The sequence below is a fragment of the Rhopilema esculentum genome, chromosome 20 (assembly GCF_057945365.1).
Source record: "Rhopilema esculentum isolate cy_ngs chromosome 20, ASM5794536v1, whole genome shotgun sequence".
In the NCBI taxonomy this organism is placed as follows: domain Eukaryota; kingdom Metazoa; phylum Cnidaria; class Scyphozoa; order Rhizostomeae; family Rhizostomatidae; genus Rhopilema; species Rhopilema esculentum.
In genome coordinates, this window is record NC_142834.1 from 1,110,191 (window position 1) to 1,123,209 (window position 13,019).

Below are 13,019 nucleotides of genomic sequence, written 5' to 3' on the forward strand. Positions count from 1 at the left end.
TTAGCATTATTAAGACATTCTAATGAAACAATATTCCTTTTTTCAGTCAAAACCTAACTTCGCCAATAAGCAACAGCCGAAGACGAAAGGGAGTGAGAACAAGCCAAAACCAAAGGTAAGAACCAGTCTTTTTTAACAGAATATTGTTTTCTTCACTTTCTGAATCCCATTTTCAATTAAAAGAGTTAGCATTATTCAGACATTCTAATAAAACACTATTCTTTTTTTCAGTCAAAACCTGACTTCACCAATAAGCAACAGTTGGAGACGAAAGGGAGCTCAGTTCTTAGACAACGATGCTGTGGAGATGCAAGGAGAAGATGGTCTAGAAGTAACATAGGTTTAGCTAACTTATATGAAGTTATATGTAAAAATTGCACCTGGTCCTCTGACGGAACGCCTAGCGATTACAATTGGCCTGGCATTATTTATGATTTGTGCAATGGTGAGAATGGTCGAAAAAAAGTTGTTGTTGAGCAGGTGTGAAATTTCTATTATAAAAAGGAATCTGCAGTCGATAAAGCTGCATTCGCTTTATATACCTGTAGTAATCCAATGAAAAAAGGTTAACATTCCATTTGGGAAAGAAAATGGGGGGTAAATTTCCGGGCATCAAATCACATATGAAGAAGGTCGTATGGCCAAGGGTATCGAAAAATTAAAAAAATAGTAGACAATCGTTCCACTGTAAAGCCTGGTTTCCATATAGCCGTAAGGTGCCGGTACCACTTGCCTGTACCATCGGCAACAGCAGCCTCAGCCATTTCAATTTATATGGAAACGTTTTTTCTAAGTGCCGCCAGCAGTCTCAGCCATGGTAATTGAGGTGCCGGAACGACCTTGAAAAGTTGAATTATTTCAACTTTTTCCGATCCTTACAGCATGGCACCGGCAGCCGCTACCATGAAATTTCATATGCAAACGCATACCTTGCCGGTAACTATGCAGATTACAAAGTGGTACCGGCACCTTACGGCTATATGGAAACCAGGCTTAACTGATGCAACGCATCCCAATACCCCAAGCTTCCCTTGCTTAATCATAACATCATCACAAAGCACTGAGAGTGATGGATTGCACTTATCAGATAACATAGATATCGAAACAAGTTTATCTGACACTGACAATCCCAAGGCAGGCCATCAACCCTACACAAAAGAACTAACCAATGTTCTCTCAAGGTCAAAATATGGTTAACAAGATTTTGAGGCTAGGATTACAAAGTCGAACATTAAAGTCCCTCTACCTCCTGATTGGCAATCTGTCCTCCTTTCTGACCAGTTGAACAAGAGCTCTAACAATACCTCAAGAATTTAATGTGAACGGAATGAATAACTCAGAGGACTTTTCAAAAATGTCAATAAGTTTTGTGTATTTAAGTTCGGATATCAACATATTCAGAAATCCTCTTCTTGAAAGAGGAACACCGATTTAATCAAAGGCAGAGCTTCATGTTGCATATGTAACTGTAAGTTAAACGTCCTTTACAGCATACCAACTATAGATTCAAATTACATTCATTTAAAGCTTACTGGGTACATCCTCCATAAAAAAGGGTTGATGGCTGCAGAACGTATCACTGGTCAGAAAAAAGATAATTTGCGAGCTCTCTTTCAGGAGGAAGGAACACTTTTACCCTAGACATCATCACCTAGATTCAAGTAACATGGATCCTGATTTGTTTGCTGCTGGGAACATGACTGAGGTGAGTAAAACTCACATGGCCTACCAGCAGGTAGCTACTAAGGCACAGGAGGACGACAACGATTTAGAAAATATTTTCAAGAAAGTAATTGCTCTTGAGAACGAAATAAAAACCTCTGACGAAAAGCAGGCTATGAAGCAGTGTGTGACATTTATAAATCACTTTGGATATATTCAAAAGCCAACTGTAACAGCAGATGAAATAAGCATCACTTTGGTAGATGAACCCGTGGCTCATTAGTTAGATCTATCCAAGGATTCAAAAAAATTCTGTACTACACAGCAACTATTCAGCACCCTCTCAATAAATCTCCCCTCGGTGCCGGTTGCAGAATTTATATCTACAAACCACGATCAATTCTTGATTGGAAGATTTATAAACACTCTCCAGGAAATGGAAAGTATGAAATATGGACACGATAAGGCAGTTAATCCAAGGCTAATTGTTTTTTACTATAGTATCGGAATAATTAATGCTTATCTTTTGGAATTTTCTGGGGAATCTATCACAGATTATTTAAACAGGGCATTTAGAGTTGTACATGGCAGTGCTTGTCAATCTGAATGAAACAAAACATTTTTGCATGTATGCTCATTCCATATAATGGACCTCAACAGAATGCATGCATCAAAAGACAACTCTGGTGGTGAGGATTTAGAAAGTTATGTTCATTTTGCGATGAGGTTATTTGGATGTCTCATAAACTGTAGAACCTTAGATGATGAATGTTCTTTAATAAGAGACTGTGCTTTGAAAAACAAACATATTAACAATGAAGTACGTTCGGCCTTACAACCAATTGAAGATAGCATAAACATATTCGATCCCATCACTCCGAATGATGTTTTTGAAAACGGGGAGGACAATGTTACTAAAGGGGAGATGATGAAATCTCCGATTTTGATGTTCAGACAACTGAGCCAAAGTCGGGCGACCTTCAGAAATTTAATTCGATGTATGGGTGTGAACTGCCAATAACTAAAGCAAACACTGTTGCCGAACAATTTTTCTATCTAAAAAAAGAAACAGAAAAAATTTGGGACAGTCTCTGGTAGAATTTATTCGTAACTGTTGGTAAGACAACCGTGGATTGCAAAGACAGTTCATAATTGGCCTTAGGGAGTATATCTGGAAACAAAGACGTTCCATTGAAAGCGCAAATCATTTAATAAAATTACAAAACTTTTAACCTGTTACAGAGATACAGGCGGTGGCAATAGCAGAATTCAAGAGGATGCCAGAAACGTCTCTTTTTTGAATGAAACATGGGGAAAAAAGAAGATGAAAAGTTTAAAATGCCAAAAACGAGGTACATTTCAAAAACCACTGGAGAAAAGCAGAAAAGGTAGCTTACCTTGCTTTCAAAGTGCAAAAACAAAAAAAGGAGTTAGGCAAAAACTTATTTACTGTACTGATATGCCCCTTATTATAATGGACTCATATACGCCCATGTAACCGTTTACTTAATTTTGGATTGAATTGAACTATAAGTTAGTTGTTGATTTGTTCTGTTACAGTTGAGTCGAAAGTATAAAGAGAGTCTTTTATCTTGCATCCTCCTGCGGTAATCTATTACAAATTTGGATTGTAATCGAATTTGCATTACCTTCGGGTTATGATCGCATATCCATTATATAAAGAAAGATAGCATGCTTAATTTACGCAAAAAGGTAGTTGAACATGTTTTTGTTACCTAAGGCAATTGTTACCTAAGGACCGCAAAGAAAAGTTTGATGAGTCTGCCAGAAGTAGAAGAGAGAACTGTGCTTTTAGCAATAGTAACAAAGTAGAAGGCAGCTTTGATGAAATTACTTGGGTCATGTGTGATACATGTGATAAATGGTGCTATAATGAATGCGTGGATATAGATGTGTTGTAATCAGAGTCTGTGTCACCCTATGTATGCCCAAACTGCCATCAAGACTTTCATCAAGGCCTGCCATCTTAATAGCCTTGTTTAGATCCAAAAATATAGATTATCTACACAGCATATAAAATCCATTTTTGATATGGTTGCAAATGGGAAACGAGGATAAAGGGATATTTTGTGACAACATCATTCCAGTTTTAACAAAGGATTTGCCATGCATAGGGGAATTACAAATTTTAAGCAAGAGGAGTATCATTAACAAAAATAACAATTGTTGGACTAATTCCGTTTTCATATCATTTGTGGTTCAATGCTCCCAAAACTTCTCCCATCAAGAGAATCATGCTAGACAGATGTCTGTAAGTCACTTCTAAAAATCCGCAATGAACTACAAAATTGCGACGAAGCTTCCACTCCCCTCAAATTCACGACAGATATGAAAGTGATTGTAAGAAAAGTCAGGCATTGTGACCAAAGAGAGCAAAGTCACACGATGATGCAGCGATTTTGTAGAGGAAATTTTAACGCACTGGATTGACAATAGTGAGATTGATAAAAATTTCATATGTAAAACTTTAACAGTCAGTGCTTGTAGGGCATGTGGGAAAAGTGACTTCAATTTCCAAGGACAAGTTGTCTTACTGATTCCTATATCGCAAGATTGTATTCCAAACATTTCAGCTCAGTCATTGCTATGGGATTATGCAAAAAGCAAATATATTCAACACTTTTTCTTGCGCATGCTCCACAAACCAACTGCAATTAGAGACCAGAACTTACTTTTTAAGATTGCCAGTTGCACTATTCTTGTTAATCGAAAGGGGTAGCAATGATCAAACCGTTATTCATACCACTGTCACGTAAATGAAAAAATCAACTTGAAAATTTTATTGCCAGGTAAATTCAGTAGTGAGTCTGCTCCATATCATCTTGCTGCTGCACTATCACATCACAAGGAATTGAATTCGTCGATAGCAAACAAATACCAGTTTTAACTAACTGATCACCTTTAAGATGTTATTTTGGGCTTGATGCCTGTTCCCAGTGCCAATCTCCCTCTCGAATCCTTGAAATCAATCATAGGTAATGGAAACATCCATGGTGATGTTATTCAGGAATTTTTTATGTATTTTGCATTTAGCATAGTTGATAAATGTCATGTCCAGCTGCTACCGACGCAATTCATTTCGGCAATTTTACAAAAGCAAGAAACTGGACATACCCTGTCTAATTCAATTCAACAAAATGACATGATTTTTACCGCAGATATCATTTTAATTCCATTTCATCATGAGATTGCAAAAAACGGCCATTGGAGCATCATTGCCATGTTTCCAAAATATAAAATTATAACCCATTGTGATTCTGCGGGGAATGCGAGAAGTAAAGAGCAGACTTTATCTGCAATCAATGTGTACCTCTTCAAAGCGTTGACATTTGCATATAAAACAGAGGAAATGAACCAATGACAATTTTTAGAACTAAGTGAAGTAGGCCTGCAGCAACAACATGATTATAGCTGTGGGGTGTTCACTTGCATCAACAGTTATAATTCATCAACAAACTTTGATATAACTGTATTTCCCGAATGTCTGTCAGCTATACGGTACTGGACTGTCTTTCAAATACAGTCAGTAAAGCAAAATACAGTTTTGTTGGGGATGAAGCATTTACTTTGGAGGAAAATTTACAGCGTGCGTATCCAGGAAGAAATTCAAGTGAGAAACTGCGTATTTACAACTACCAACTTTTACATGCTAGAAGGGTAGTCAAAAATGCCTTTGGTATACTTTCTGCCTGCTCGAGATTTTTTAGATCTCAGATTCAGGCACAGCCAGAAAAAGCAGTCAACAGTGTTTTGGCAGCTATTGCTCTGCACAATTGGCTGAAAAAGCATGAGGATTCTCAACAGTATGGAAAATTCTCAACAACAGATTCTCAAGGAAGGATGGGTATGGAAAAGTCTATTGCCCAACTGGCTATGTCGATTATGAGGACTCTCATGGAATCCTGCATAAAGAAACGTGACAAGGGTCGAGGCTGGGAGGTAATAATTTTTATTGCAGGTCCAGCTAACTGTGGCAAACATTCATTTTAGACCCCCTAAAAGTTGTCTACAATGCTTGTTCTTATGCGTGGCTTGGCGTTGAGGAGGAGGTAATTTTTCTGAATGATTTTATTTGGTCACCTGTCATTCTGCCATGGAGTGATATGCTGCAGTTGTTGGAGGGCACTGTTGTACACTTCGCTGCTCCAAAAACTGTTTATAGCAAGGATACAAAGCTCCAGAAGACTCCATTCTTTGCCACATCAATGACTCCAATATCATTCATCGGAGGCCTCATGCTAGACAAAAGAGAGAGAGACAGAAATTTAGCCTGCGTGCAGACTCAAAATTCCCTATGTGAAATAGTAGAGTCTGCACAACAAAGTCAAATAGCTTGTCCAGCTTCCCTTCCATTTGATAAGTGGCAGCGCAAAGCTAACGCTCGTGTTCGGCTTTTGTTTTTGTCAGTTGTTTTCCTTTGAGCAGTGTTGGTTCAATTCTGGGTGCAAACTGATGGAAGTGGAAATGTATTGCATTCTATTTTTTACGGAGATTGACAAAAGGAAGCACTGGAACTCTTGGAGAATGTTGTGCTTCCACGCACCCCAAAGTCATATGTCTGTATGGTTTGTCTTCGTATTTTAAAACGCATTCAACGTTCTCAAATGAAAGCAATGGAATTGCAGAATGAAGTTGTTGAGACATACAAATCCGAAGCTTTGAAACATGGATTTGCAGTAAAAGAAAAAATCTTATAAAAGAGCACTTTTCACTGATGGTTTAACTGGTGAAGAAAATGCTGTCTCTTCAGAACCACAACCCGCAATATCAGCTGTTTCGGAGAGTCAGTTTTCCCAGAGCTATCTATAGAAATAACTCTTACGCAACTCCTTCTGTGGTTACACCTGAAGATGGAACTAGTGCATCAGATAAATCTAGAACAACTGTTCTTGTAAAGGTCTCTTGGAAATCATGTGCAAAGAATAAGAATTTGCCTGACGACCTTATATCAGTTGGTTCTATGCTGTGCTGTGGAACATACAAGCAGTTAGCTGGCTCTGTGTGGCGCCACCAAAAATTGCGAGCTTATTTGATTGAACTGTTTTTAAAAGAGATTGATAAGGAGTGTGTTAAGCCTGAAATACATGATCAGTTTTTATCAGTTTTTAACTGACAGTTTTCAGTCAAAAACTGATCGTGTATTTAGCAAAAACTGATAAAAACTGATGCATTAATGACTTTCAGTTTTTGACTGAAGAAGTTGAACACATCTAACGTCCAACACTATTAACTGATGGGATTTCTATTCATTGATGTAGACTCCATTGTTTAAAGCTAGCGCCCCTATAATCCCCTTGCGCAAGATGCCAAGTTTTTAGAGCAGCGTGGATAAGTGCGATTTAAAGATGGCGAAGAAAGTTGTCAATACAGATAAATTCATAGAAGCGTGGAATGAAGAAAAGTCGTTATGGGATGTTACTTCAGATATTTACAAGAACAGGTTCGAGAAGGCAAATAGTTTGAAAAAGTTAGCAGAAAAATTTGAAGTTTCAGGTGAGTATGTTTGTAAAAAATCCACAGGGAGGTTGAGGGTGCTTTATTCCCTCCAATAATTTCCAAAATTTACTTAAATCCATACAAAAAGTCGTCTTGCTCTTGGTTTTAAGCGGTTTTTATCAGTTTAAAACAGAATCTGGATTTAAATTAGGTTATTTCTTTATAGAGACAGAGGTAAAATAAAAAATCAGCACTCTGCGAACTTACTTTTCGAAAGAATTAAACAAAAGTAAAGATCAACGCTGGGGGGAAGGAAGCGACAAGATTTACGAATCCAAGTGGCCATAATTCAAGTCAATGCTTTTTATAACAGACATAATCAAGCCAAAAAAACAATATCTTCGTTGGTAGGAACTTAATTAAATTAAATTAATAAATTCAGTTAGCTGAATTTATCTTGCCATGAGACTTTACCATCCGTGATAAAGTATTCACAAAAGCAATCTCATATATCCTTGCTCTGTTGATTATAGTTATTACTTCCACTGAAATTAACTGAATGGAAAGCTTTATCATGCCATTTGACCTCCAGCTGCCAGGAATAATTCTTCCAGTCTCCTGATCTTCACCATCAAAAATTTCTGGGGGTGTGTATGGCAAAGGTAAATTCTCACATAGAAAATTATGGAGTGTGCAACTTGCCAAAACTACTTTTTCAACATTTTCTGGTGATAAAAGCATTGGCGATAAAAAACTTTAAATCTATTCGCAAGAATCCCAAAAGCCTCGACGGAGTCGATAGTTTAAAGCCTTGGATAGATTGTGCAGGGGGCTTCGTTAAATCATTTTGTAAAGGGAGAGCATCATCTGCAACAATCACAAAACGTAGCGCTTGCATTTGTTCCACAATTTTCCTATCTCAGGGGATATTTAGAATGTTATTTTCTAGGGAAGTGGCCAGTGAGCAATTCTGAATAACGTCCAATCACTAATTCTTCCATTGCACCCATCGTCTATGTAAATGAATTGGTAATTTGCATCTACGAGTGCAAATAAAACCAGGCTGAAAGTCCCTTTGTAATTAAAGAATTAAGACCCATAATTTTGTGGTTGCCTGACAACAATATCCTTGCCATTCAAGGCTCCTAGACAATTTGGAAAGTTTAAACAACTGAGCCACTTTTAACCATTCCTCTTCTGCTGATGTTGTCTGAAAGGTAATTTTTGTTATATGTTTCTTAGGACAATGATTGCGCTGTGGCTGATACTGATGAAGATAGCTGCCCTTATGAAAATGAAAGAGAAAATCTCAATGTGGATTCGTTGGAAGATTCTGACAACACTTTGAGGAAGCCATCCACGAAAAGGCCTCTTGCAAAAAGGCAAAAGAGAATGGTAGAGGTAGCAAAAGAAGATTTGCTGATAGACCAACTGTTATCCGCCCTTCAATCAAAAGTGGCGGCACCAGAAGAAGGGGGTGATATATTTGGAAAAAATGTTGCATGCTCCCTAAAAAAGATTAATGATGAGCAGAAAAAAGAAATACGCTACGTAAGTGGAAGCGATCTCTGATTTGCTGATAGCCGGCGTCCCTAGCTATGTGGTGGTTACGGGATACGCTTGCTCGACCAAGTAGCAGCATTTGTAGTTATGGCGAACCAAGTTATTAGTCTGTTGGGATTGGTAAATTTCTTTCGTGATGATCAAAATGTTGTGAGTAACGGTGAAACAAGATATCATTCAGGTTTCGTCCTACAAGTGACAATTGATGGATTCGCTATAAAGGGTGTCGTTCCCGCGTCGATGAAAGATCGATCGTACAAAGTAGGCCTAAGCGTAAATGGAGAGGGGCTTATAACTTCAGCAGAATGTGAATGTTTTAGAGGACAGTGGTTATGTAGTCATATGGCTGCTACAGCCATTTATGTCAACAAAAAGGGCATGTCCAAAACAGATTTGCCTAATTCATGGATGCATAGGCCTAAAAGCAAAGCAAAGAGGGAATCAGAGACGAAGACCATTTCGGACCTTTTCCCACCGACGAAGCCCCATTACAAGGCTGCCTCCAGAAGCTTTACGGAAGCTGACAGAGAAAATTTCCACGATAGACTAGTTACCATGAACGTTGACTGTCCGTTTCGATGGATTCTTTCGCCTGAACCCGACACCAGTATGGATTCAAAAGGACCACCTCTGATAGAAGATCTGCTGCCTCTCTTTGCCAGCAATAAGGAGCTATTTGTAAAAGAAGTAGCAGTGACAAGAGAGCAGCAGCAATGGGTTGCTGAAACAACAAAGCTACAAAGTAAGAGTCATTTGTGGGGCCAGTATAGGAGACTGCGCTTAACTGGTAGCAACTTTGGCTTGATGTTAGGAGCAGTTAAGCGAAATATGGAATCTAATAAGCAGTACCCGCCATCGCTTTTCAAAACTCTAAAAGGGGAGTACAACTTGATGAACAAGGACAGCATAATGTGGGGAGGAATGCAGGAAGAAGTGGCATGCAAACAGTATGAAGAAAAAACAGGGAATAGAGTCACTTCAACTGGGCTGCATCTTTTCCAATGTGGATACCTTGGTTGTTCCCTAGATGGAATTATTTCTTCAAAAGAAATGTATGGTCCAGGAGCCCTGGAAATTAAATGCCCTTGGAAATTAAATGCCCTTGGAAATACAAGGACTCTTCAATCAAGGAGATGATCGAGAAGGAAAATTCTCCATCCCATTTCAGACAATTTTATTTAACCCATGACCTGATGCTCAACAATTCACATAATTACTGGCGTCAGGTCCAAGCAGAAATGGCTGTCCTTGGTACCAAATGGGCACATTTTGTTGTTTGGACAACTAAAGACATGCATGTTGTTTTTGTCCCAAAAGATGAGAATTGGGAGAAAAACAATATACCTTTGCTAAGTGACTTTTATCTTAACACATTATTACCATCATTTTATTTAACTGAATAATCTTTTCCTATGTTTTAAGGATAAAAAGCAGCGATATTCACAGAAAGAGGAAATCCTTGACTCACATTATTGAAACATTTTAAATAATATAAATGATCTAATTTTTTTTAAACAAAGTTCAAGGTTCAAAGTTCAAAAAGAAAGAAGTTGTTGTGTTGGGTTTTGTTGATGTAGTTTTAAAAATACACTAAATTTGATTAAGTTTTATATCTTCAACAGTTTCATTTTGATATGTCATATTCAACAGAGGTGTACCAAGAGGTTATAGGGAGGAGTAGCTTTTATTCACTTTGGGCAAATTTTATCTATCAACCCATCCACTCTATTGAATACCAACCTATGTATCAATAAATTAATAACAGGTTCATATTTTATTTGCACAAAAAAAATGAAATTTTTTAAATTGATATGTTCTGAATTAACAGTTTGTTGTCTGTTGTTTATTGTTATTAATCACTAGCTACACTATGATTTACTATGTGAATGCAAAAAATCACTTTTCACTGTTTTCATTGTCTATGCCACTGAATGTCAAAAGATGTATTTTGGACCAGATAAGTGTCTTATTAAAAGAGAAGGGTGTCTGACATACAGTTCATGTATCAATGAATGGGGGGGGGGGGGAGGGCAAACAGAGTTTGATCTTATGCAGTATATAAAAAATTACATATTTGGCAACAGGCAATATGCTATTAGTGTCTCACTACTTAAATATTCCACTTGTAACTGGTGACTGCAGATTAACAAGGGCTGCACAAACTTGAACAATTTTATTAGCAAGTTGTCTTTGATTGGTCTCCAAAGCCTGCAATATTTTAAAATTTCGAAGACGCTCAATTGCCCTCTCCACATGGATTCTTGATCTTGGAATTTTTCTTGAAAGTATGGCTTCAGCCTTGGTGAATCTTTCTTTGCCACTTAAAAAGGCAGGCAAATTGAGAGATACTCCTTGTGGCAGTATATCATGGAGAAGAAAACCCTTGTCTGCCAATATAAGATCTCCAGCCTGCAAAATTTAAGAAACACAAAAAGCTCAAAAGTAGATTTCAAGACTGCTTTCAGAACATTACAACTTTATTTATTTTTGAGTGATTAGAAACAAAATATTACATTTGGGGATTAACAATTTGGCATTATTCGCTAAATACATTTGGAAAAATATATTTTGTTGTGCATCATTTACTTAAATTCAAATACAGGAAACTATTCTAACTGGACTTCAGTTGATTTTGTGCAGAAACTGCAAATTGGTTAAAAAATTTAAATTTGATATTATATGCATGTTTAGGTGTTACAAATAGAGACTTCTTCCCCTTACCTTTAAATGGCTTAAAATATTAGATTCTTGGGTGACAACTTTATCACTGGTGCTTCCGGGATATCCCTCACTCACAAAGGTTATTGCCCCGTTAGGACAACACCAATGAGATATTTTGCTGTCAAGTTATGCTTGTAGTTACGGTATACAAGATTTGCTGCTTCCAGGTCCTTCCTTGGGGCTGACAAACTGAACTCTGTACAGTCTAAAATGATGCAGCAGTTTGAAAAGTCACCAAAAGAATCAGGCATACTTGACTGATTCTTGGCAAGGGATGGAACATTTTGCATCAATTTTACAAAGATAATCTCATGTAGTAAATGAATATATGTATAGAATATATTGGTTATGGTTGTTCTGCTAACTCCAAATCTTTTAGCCAAATCAAAGAGTGGGACATCAAGCTTGAGCTTCATCAGGCAAACCAGAAGTTGATCAGAGTGACTTAAAGATTTGACTTCAACTCCATACCAATAGTTCAAAGGTTTGAAATGAGCCAAAAGTTGACTCAATTCTTCAAAAGCAACCTTAGTTAATGTTGTGTAATTCTGTATATCTTTATTATTCAAATTTTTATAACAAAAAACTTTGCCCTGGAGTTCCTTAATTTCTGCCATGGCTTCTTTTAAATCACCCTTTACTCCGGCAAGGTTCTGATCCAGATTGCAAACGGATTCTTCAGTGGATGATTGCATCGTTACATCAACACTGCTGCTCATGCTACTATATTCAGCCAAGTCTGTGGATGTTTCTCCCTCACCGGCCATATCTCCTGTAAACACGGTGGCTTCAAGTTCACCTCTTGCTTTCTGAGCAGCTCTAGATTGGCGCTTTGGTTCTCGTTCATCAACCTCATTTCCCCTTAAATTCAAGCTTGGGATCGCAGTTCTCTTTAATCTAAGCCTTCGGAATTGGGCTGGTGTTTCAGACCTTGGCTGAGAATAATCAGTTCTTTCGAAATGTTTGCCACACACGAATGACGACTTTTTCGGAACGAACCCGGCATGACGAATTCTGATCTCCCAAGCTTTCGAAAGCTTCTTGTCACTTGGAAATTCGTGAAACGACAAGTCGGGATTAATTTCTGAGTCTGAGTTGCAACCAAACACACAGCAGTACTTTGGCATCTCTATAATAATGTAAAACGCAACGCAAATCTACTTGAAATGGAAATAATTAATTGCTGTTTGTTTATGAGCACTTAGGCCAAATCCCGTAACCACCAAGTAGCTAGGGACGCCGGCTTTCAGCCAATCAGAAACACGAGCACATTACTGTAAAGGTTGACCAATCATTGCCCCATGCCTATTAGAATGTTACCGTTGGAGTCCTAAAGTGTAAACGAACTCCTTTTGTCTACACAGTAGCGGTTTTTTCGTGCTTATGTAGATAGATTCTAAAACTGCTAGGTGGAATGACGATCAGGCCTTACCAATAATCCGAAACATGTCGCCATTATAGTTTTTTGCACAATCTGGGTTTTCCAGCAAATGCTGCCATATAGCAGAATCGTAAGTTTTAGTTGTAATTTTAGATTTGCAAGACCAAGGTGGCTGTTCTCTTTGGGGATGGGTTTTGTTTCTAATGTTGGATGGAACATGTTGTTTTATCCTATC

General features: G+C 37.8%; 3 protein-coding genes across 6 annotated transcripts in view; 2 read left to right on the plus strand and 1 right to left on the minus strand.

The window, feature by feature from the left end:
- The window catches only part of LOC135692302 (uncharacterized), a 56,747-nt gene extending 55,144 nt beyond the window's left edge, over positions 1-1,603 (plus strand). Inside the window, exons 5-6 of one of the 4 annotated variants that reach the window (XR_016145082.1) lie at positions 47-115; positions 232-298. Coding sequence is in view for 2 of the 4 variants with exons in the window: in XM_089114500.1 (XP_088970626.1) it covers positions 47-115; positions 232-486 (324 nt within the window). In the remaining 2 variants the exon portion in view is untranslated. Of the gene's footprint in view, positions 1-46 lie in introns of all 4 variants that reach the window. The other 3 variants (XM_089114500.1, XM_089114501.1, XM_089114502.1) reach the window with 3 other exon arrangements.
- A 7,149-nt stretch (positions 1,604-8,752) lies between these two features.
- Positions 8,753-9,819, plus strand: LOC135684911 (uncharacterized). Its single transcript, XM_089114702.1, has one exon. The coding sequence runs from the start codon at positions 8,770-8,772 to the stop codon at positions 9,817-9,819; it is 1,050 nt and encodes a 349-aa protein (XP_088970828.1). The 5' UTR covers positions 8,753-8,769.
- A 1,664-nt stretch (positions 9,820-11,483) lies between these two features.
- LOC148957770 (uncharacterized) lies at positions 11,484-12,530 on the minus strand. Its single transcript, XM_089114704.1, has one exon. It carries the CDS (start codon positions 12,528-12,530, stop codon positions 11,484-11,486), a length of 1,047 nt encoding a protein of 348 aa, XP_088970830.1.
- Positions 12,531-13,019: the final 489 nt, after the last annotated feature.